The sequence below is a fragment of the Rhinolophus hipposideros genome (assembly GCF_964194185.1).
Source record: "Rhinolophus hipposideros genome assembly, chromosome: 1".
Lineage (NCBI taxonomy): Eukaryota > Metazoa > Chordata > Mammalia > Chiroptera > Rhinolophidae > Rhinolophus > Rhinolophus hipposideros.
The window spans coordinates 9,432,820-9,441,589 of NC_138047.1; the positions used below are offsets into that span (position 1 = coordinate 9,432,820).

Consider the following 8,770-nt stretch of genomic DNA (forward strand, 5'->3'; position numbering starts at 1 on the left):
TCATGTTTTCTCATGGCCTTTTGGCCTTTTCCACCTGCTGCTCTGTCCAAAATCGCTGCTGCCCACTTTCCACCTGGCTAACTCTACTTATCTTTGAAGACTTATCTCATGTGGCCCTTTTTTCTGAAACTTTCCCCCAAAAGCCCTCCTCCAATCTGTTAGGTGGTCCTTCTTCGGGCTCCCATCTCCCTCTCTTCTTACCTCTATGGCTGCACAAGACTGTACTACAGCTGTCTGTTCCCTGGTTGGTCGCTTGTGTTGTCTATCCTTAATTGTAGGTAGGACCTGTGTCTTTACTCTGTTTCTGTAGTCTCTGAGTAGATAATAAATATCTACTCCTTACATGAATGAATATACAAATGAGTAAAAGAAGGTAGGAGGGAAGGAATCAATTTGTTTTGTGTGGGGGGGGGCGGGGTGCCTGGTAACAACTGAGATGCAAACCAGCTTTTCTACTGTCCTGGAGATAAGCCAGCACACCCTTTTACAGCTAAGCTGCAAAGAACATGACTTCTCTAAACCAAAGGGTTTGCTTGAGTTTCCAGGAGTCTGGCTTGTGGCCACAGGTACAGAAGCGGTCGCCTGCTAGATGTGGGTTGGGGAAGGAGTGTGACTTGATGACAAAGATCATTTTTCTTGGCACTAGTCAAAGAAGAGGACAGAGACATCTGCATGTCCCAATGACATCACTTGGCCCTGCCTTGCACAGTAGAGGGGAAAAAAACTGCCAGGGCAAATTTCCAGTTTATCTAGACATAGCTGGGCCAAGGCCAAGACTTTCCACCCTTCTGCCCACCCCCGCTGATCCCAATACCAGGCATGGCTCTCGGAGCACTGAATGACACTGCCTGGAAAGAGCGAAACTCTTCCTCCAGTTTGCAGCCATGAATTCGAGGCACTGCTACCATATCCTTCCCGTCCCTTTGTGCTTCCATCCCCCCACCCAACTTGCACCCACGGGAACCACCCCCTCCACTTTTAGGGTTACCATCCCTAGGCATTGCTTTATACTTGAATTACACATGCATATGTTCTTAAAGCTACTGTCACTTTACATTTTCCCAACTTGACGTTACATCACGTTCAGTGTAGTCATCTTTAATTTACTTAAACTTACTGTGTCTTCTCAATGTAGCATTGTAAAGTTTATCCAGGTGGATATGTGTAGTCTGCTTCATTCGTGCTGCCCAGTGGCACATTCTGGGGCATATCAAATCCCCTGGGAGAATATCAAATGTGACAGCTGCCGGCTCAAGACGTGTTATGTGTGTTATATGAGGCCGGTGGGTGGGGAACCAGAGGACACGTTACACCCAGGTCTTTGCGTCTTCTCATCTCAGGGTAAAGGTATATCCAGGATATCACAGGGCTGGGGGGAACTGTGGTCTGTTTTATCACATGTAGACTAGGCTGACCTCATTTCCTGAGCTCTGTTTGCTTCTTGAGGGAGACTGTAATCAGACAGCATATTGTTGCCAGAAGAACGCTAGGCTGGAAGTCAGACAACTAGATTCTTGTCCCAGGCCTGTAGGAAAAGCCCACGTGTCCTCTGGCACATTATTTCACCTTTGCCAGCCCCAGTTTGTACATGCAGCGTAACTTGATTTCCGTAAGCTGCACAGTCTGAGGGAAATATGGGACATGTGTATGGGGTAGAAGGTGGCGAAACTGCTGAACTGTATACAGAAGGACCCAGTGGTAGTCTCTGCTCCCCGACTTCCCAACTGGGGATCATCAGGCAAATTACTGAACTCTCCTAAGTCTCACTTACCACCTCCCCACAGAGAAAATACTGATTAAATTCTGTAACGTATGTGAAGGGCTGAGTACGAAGCTGGCACATAAAAAGTGATGAGTGTTAGCTAGCAGGAGTACTATTTCTCGGGCCATAATCTTTTCCCATTCTCAGTCCTCCTAAAAGTCCACCCCGTACCTACTTATCTTGCATCTTTACAGGATATTTTGCCATTCCCTGCTATGCATTAAGCCCCTACAACCAACAACGTCACTGTGATGGCACTCATCTCCCCCAGGGTCTTCCCCCAGAGCTTCCAGAAGGAACCCACCCACCCCAGCAGGAGCTATGCTGGTCCAACCACCCTACACGGCCCCAGAGCCCATACTGCCAACACTGATGCCCTACATTTCCCAGAATTCAAAAGATACTTCTCTCAGTCATTGCTGTTTTATTTTGGTTTCTCGTGTTGATTGCTGATATTTATTTTCAACCATTTTCTTCCCAGGACTCACAGAAGTTGTGCTGGGAAACAACCTGGAGTAACAGAACTTGGCCGCTCAGTCCCCCCACAACTAAGTTTCGGTTGGCTTCCAGATCCTATGAATGTTCTGGGATTCCTGGGAGCCCTTCCCAAAGCCCTCAGCCTCAAGAGGCCTGTCTTTCAGCGCCTTTTAAAGACCTTTACTTTTCCTCCGTAGCATACTTCTCAGTGCCTTGGTGGAGGGCAAACTCTCTGGCTCTTCTCAGGGGACATAGCAAGGGGTGTGGTAGACGAATAATTGTCCCCAAAGGTATCCACGTCCTAAACCGCAGACCTGTGAATATGGTACCTTGCTTGGGACTTTGCGGGTGTGATGAAGTTAAGGGTCTTGAGATGGGGAGACTATCCTGATGGGGCCCAGTGTGATCATGAGCGTCCTGAGAAGAGCGAATCAGGAGGGTCTGAGTTAGAAAAGAGGTGATGCCGAAACTAGGTACGTGTGTGTGAGGGAGAGAGAGATTTGAAGATGTTACACGACTGGCTCTGAACATGGAGGGAAAAGAATTAGTGAAGCAAAACACTGGCCTCCAGAAGCTGGAAAAGGCGAGGAGTAGGTCCTCCCCAGAGCTTCCAGAAGGAACACAGCTCCACCAACACCTTGATTTCAGAACCTCTAACTTCCAGAGCCACAACCTAATACACTGTGTTGTTTCGACTACTAAGCATGCGGCCATTGGTCGCAGCAGCTCTCGGTAACTAACACAGGGGAGTGAGCAAGTTAGAAATGATAAACCCACTCCAGCGCTCCTATCTCCTTAAATCTTTTGATTCCTTCTTCTGCCTTACACCAAGGAATCTCTGGCATCTCAAAGTCCTTGAGTGTGGGGTACGACCTCCTGAGTTTACATTTCAGTCAACCCTCCAAGCATACGGTAAGAACCATTCTCAGTTATTTGTGTTAACACACTGAATCCAGAATCTCCAGTACGTGCCCCCGTTTGATAAATTCAGCCTAATCTAAAGTGCTAGTCTTTTCTTCCTGGTTTATGGCCTTTAAAATCCACTGCCACCCATACTTCCCTGGTTTCTGCTGATAGGAATTAGCAAAATCCTGCAATCCGTGAAGTGTGCGAGCCTTCTCCTCCCGGGTGAGACTATGCTTTCTCCCTGGGTCTTACTGGGAGCCCGACTCTGGCGTTGTCAGGAATAGAGAAATCAGGAATTGAGGTGGTGACAACAAGTTCCTGTGAGGAGAACAGGCATCTCCTTGTTAGGTCATCGCCCCAGATGAGATTTTCCCATGAAGCGACAGGGGAAGAGGGCCTGCTCCTGCTGCTGAGGAAGTTTCATCAGGGTTTGAATCTGCCCAACCTCTTCCTCCAATGCTTCTTTTCCCAGCATTGTCCTGTTTTCACCAAAAAAGATGGTGTGAGGCTAGAAATGCACAACTGCTGCCATAATTCAGCAACCCACAAAGGCGGACCACGTCTGATTTGCAGTTGCTTCAGCCTGTGGTACAAGACATAAGAGAAGTTTTCCAGGCATCCACAGATGTTCCTTGCTTCTCTGTTTCTTAAAAATAGAATTTAAACCCTGAGCCAATCATATTTCTTTTTTCATTACACTTTTGGCACAGCTGAAAACAGGTAACCCATATTCTGAACGTAGGGTATCCTTGTTGCTTTTAAATTCAACCAGATAAGATTACCAGCCCCAGATTGCCCCATTTTCTTGGGGATACTGATACTACTGTGTTTCCCTGAAAATAAGACCTAGCTGGACAATCAGCTCTACTACGCTTTTGGAGCAAACATTAATAGAAGACCCGGTCTTATATTATATAAGACCGGGTCTTATATTACAGTAAAATAAGATCGGGTCTTCTATTAATGTTTGCTCCAAAAGACGCATTAGAGCTGATTGTCCAGCTAGGTCTTATTTTCGGGGAAACACGGTAATTACTATAGGGTAACAGTTCAGTTGCAGAGAACAGACTCCGTGCTGCATGGTTGAAGAAAAGACTCTTATTGTAGGCTATTAAACACATTCCAGAATCATTAGAAAGACTGTAGAACACAAACTCTGGGCTGTGTTTCTAAGAACAACTTTTAAATTGCACTGCAGTGCCTGGAAGCCACGAGAGCTGAGCAGTACTTCTACTACAATCTGACATCAGGAGGCTGCCAACCGAGGGATAAAAGCTGCCTCCACACTTGAGTTCCAAAACCACACTGGCTCTGATGGGACCCATACAAGCAGGAAAAAGACTCGCTGTGCATCTCAGATTCAAGTCCCAAGTGTTTGTGCTCAACAGAACCTAAATTGTCTCCTAAAAACCTGACTGCAAAGGAGTTTAAGGAGATGTAATTTTGAACGTTCCTGCCTTCGCTCCAGGCAGGCCACCGAAGAAACCAGTCTACAGTAGTGGTTCACTTCGGAGGATTCCTAAATGAGGTACCAGGGAGGCCTTGTTTGGAAAATAGTGCGGTGCCTGCAATCTGAGCCAAACGGCTGCACTGGTGAATGTGGGGCCTTGCCAGGCATCTCTCCTTGGCAAATGAATTGGGAGTCAGAGCAAGTGTGGAGAGAAAGGCAGGACCCTTGTCCTGCAGGCAAGGAATACAACTCAACCTCAGTGCAGGTATCACTTGGCTCGGAGATTTGGACTCTGAATGGTGCTCCATTATTATCCTTGGGAGTTTGGGTTTTCTTCTCATAGTTACTTTCTCTTGTTTTTAAAAGTTCTCAAATTTTATTTCAGAAAGGGTAAGAAGATTTCTCTGCCATATTCAAGATACATAGTCGAAGCAATACTGAGAGAGAAATGGGTCCTACCAGAGGGGAATTCCATCTGACAGCTTCTCAATTTAAGATTTCTCAATTTATGCTGAATTTGGTAAATGGGAGCCAAATATGCATTGTTTTTATTTTGAAATTTGAATCTATACAATTAATTAAGTGAAAGCCATCATGCTATACGAATGCTAATTAATTACTCCTCATTTAAATATCAACAATTAAACCATTGTTCATGCCCTACTAGTTTGCATATGCAAATTGTGTTTTTCTCTGCTATTGGAAACTCACTGATCACAGCTGCATGAAAAACTGTCTGGTTTATGAAGTTTCCATCAATCTTCACATGATAATGCTTAGTTATGCAGAATTAATTAGCATTTGCAAATTAAAATATTTGACTTTCATTTATGTCTACCTTTAACGCCTACAATTGTATAATTGTTCCCTAAGGGAACCTATGAAGAATAACTATTTAATATTAAATCAAATAATACATTTAAAATGGGATGTACACATGTGAAAGAGAATGAGTGTGCTTCTGACAAATTGCACACATGCAGCCTTCTGATTCTTGTAAGAGCAGTGATCCTGAGAAAGTCCCAGGCAGGTCACGTTGGCAGATTCTCCAGCGACTAAGACTGGTCTTGTTTCCTCTACATCTTTTTCCACTTTCCCAGAAGCATTTTTAAACTGTGTGCTGTTTTCTACACTGAAATTATCAAATTACCTCAGACTTTTACAATAAAGCAAGAGAAAAGCCATTAATTAATCACAGGTACAGTAACAGGTACAGAAGCTGTTTCATCTCCCACACTTCCTGCAGAAACCATTTGCTCTCTCTGCGTTCACCAGCTTTTTACTCAACTCACAAGAAAGACTGTCGTGGTCTCATTCATTCAGATGTGTATTGAGGTTTGTATAGCTTAAAACTAAAGGTATCTCTAAGCCCCAAACCAAATCATGCTAAGAAATCACCCCCTTTTCCCTCCAATGACTCGGTTTAGAAGCCAAATGTTGTCTAGAAGTAAATTTGAGCACTTGCAGAAATTCAATGGGGATAATTAGGTACAGGAAAAATACCCAACTTTTCTCACAATTTTGCAGATGCAGCCACAAATCACATGGTTCCTCTGGGCCTTTAAAAGCAATGGGTGATTGACATGAGACTTTTCATAGAAGAAAAGTGCAGCCTGGTAATGTACATGACATGATCAAGAAATAATTAGTCAACTAATTTAGGAGAGAGGACACTTACGGAAATAAAGGGAGATAAGCTGGGAGAGACAGCATGGGACTGGACTATGGAGAAAGACAAAGATCAGAGTAAGAAGTCCGGATGTTAATTCCACAAGCAGTAGGGTCTTATTGACTATTTGTTGGCTCAAACTGCTATGAATAACCCTTGAATCCAGTGGACCAGGAGTAATAAGAAAATATCTCAGGTCAGATAGGAGAACACAAAGAAGAGAGCACAGTCTGTTCTTGAACCAAACAGTGCTCCCCCAAATGTTGGGAAGAGTGAAAAGTGAATGTGGGGACTTTAAATAAGCCCTGAATACAAGGGAGGCAAAAGGCAAGGCCTTATATATTGAGCCGGAAGCTTCCAGCTCGGTTTGATACCAGTGGTTTTTCTGAACAAAGTCATTGATTTTTATAGAAACCATGACCCCTAGATCCTAAGACTTACAGGATACTTCTAAGATGTTTACGAAGCATTCAAAGCTCAACCCTGTAATGCACCAAAGAGTTAAAAATGATAAAATGATTAGGCAGGCGAGAATGGAGCGAGAAAAAGGTTTTAAAATCTGTAGCAGGAGGATCGACTCAGCTGCCTCTATTTTATTTTTATTTTTTCTTCCTTTTTATTTTATATTTTTAATTCTATATAAGAAAATTCCTTCGCTCAACAAATATTTTTGGAATGAATGCTTAACTGCTTACTATGGGAAGGCTGTCAGAACACCGGCTTGGAGTCGCAGCTGCCTCTAAACCCACACTCGGCCATTTTCTGGCCATGGGATTTTGGCAAATTCTATGGACTCTGTGGCCCTCAATCGCCTTTCCTGTAAAACAGCAAAAATGATATCCACCTCAGAGTCTGTTATAAGAATTTTGTTGATAAAATGCCTATAGTACGTGACCAATGAAAGGAAGCTTAAAATTTTTAAAGTTTCATTTTCTATGTTATTGTAATACTATGGAAAGACTCTATCACTGTGTGATAGAGCATTCACTAATTTGCTAGTTACAATTTCAGTAATTATGGTGGGTTCCTCCTATAGAAATAGCTTTGGTTAGGGTTTAAATGTCTCCATTAAATCTTTAAAGGTCTGCAGGAAACATCAATGATAACTTCTTGGTCATTTACGGGTGGTCAATTCAATTCCCGTGGATTTGGCTTCACTGCTTCTCCTCCGACTCAAAAAGAAAATAACAAACTGAACACTTTATTTGTTTCATGTGATTCTACTCAAATCATTTGGGATGCCTGCTTTCTATCTTTTCAAGCATTTAAAAATTCTTTCAAGCAATCTTGAAATACAGAATAACTTTTATCTTGCTCTTCCCATTCTGTTTTGAGTTTAATTCTTTGAGATTCGGTTATTTAAGCTTTTAGTAAATGATTATCCCATTCTACTACATCAGCAATTCAGCCGAAAATTTTCCACAACTTATCATTGAAAAAAGCATTCTAATACTTAGGTTTCTTTAGGCAGAGACAATACAATTGATAAAAATTCCAAAAATTAGCTAAATCCCTAATACTCATTAATAAGCCTACTGTCTTTGATAATATTGTGGTGATGTTTATACTGAATAAAAGGCTTGGTCTCTTTGTCTCTTTGAGCCGCCAGACATCACGCAGGTGCCATGAAGACATGGACTTTGGAGCACGTCTTTGACCACCCACAGGAAACTATTACAACAGCTGCAATGCAGAAATACCCAAACCCCATGAATGCAAGTGTGGCTGGAGTTGATGTGTTGGACAGATATATAGATCCTTCTGGAAAGTTGCACAGCCATAGACTTAACACTGAGTGGGAGCTGCTTACTGGTGCAGCAAGAACCAAAACATACGTGTAAGAATATTCTGTAGAGAAAACAATGGAACTCAAATCCACTAATATTCCACTTACCAATACGGTTTCAGTAGATGAGACACTTACATACAAACCACATCCTCAGGCCCCAGAAACAACTTTTTTGACTCAAGGACCCATAATCACTATGAAAGGAGTCAGTCCCAGTAGTTATCTCGAAGGACTGATGGCAAGCTCAATATCTTCCAATGCTAACAAGGGCCAAGAAGCAACGGAACGGGTAACACACAGATTAAATGCTGAGACTGAAGAACTGACGGCTTTGGCAAGAGGGCGCATAAGGACACCAACAGTGGCGGTGGCAGCATTTGTAGGGAAATGACGATGAAAGTTCATGTACAAGGCCCAGTACCCCAGGACTCGCTAGCTGGCAACATATATATTTGTTATTTAATTTAAAAATACAACTATATTTTAGGTCGAATTTTTTTTTTAATAAGCTGAAGACAGGCTATGTGACTTTCGATCAAAACCAAGAGGTACAGGGTTTTAAATAAAAGGGATCATCCGAAATGATTAGTGTTGTTTGAAATGACTGTCTGGTTTTGAGGATCCCATTATTTATGTGAAAAATTAACGATTTTTGAAAAGTACTTGGAAATTGGTATTAGCCTAGTAAATCTCCTTAAGGTAGAATTTCAAACCTTT

The 8,770-nt window shown here is 42.8% G+C and overlaps 1 protein-coding gene across 1 annotated transcript; it reads left to right on the forward strand.

Annotated features, from left to right (window-relative positions):
* Window positions 1-7,889: 7,889 nt before the first annotated feature.
* Window positions 7,890-8,444, forward strand: LOC308498905 (PRELI domain containing protein 3B-like; the record flags this gene model as incomplete). The annotated part of the gene is made up of 2 exons (XM_081051691.1): window positions 7,890-8,076; window positions 8,119-8,444. 2 exons carry the CDS (start codon window positions 7,890-7,892, stop codon window positions 8,442-8,444), a joined length of 513 nt encoding a protein of 170 aa, XP_080907817.1.
* Between the last annotated feature and the right edge of the window lie 326 nt (window positions 8,445-8,770).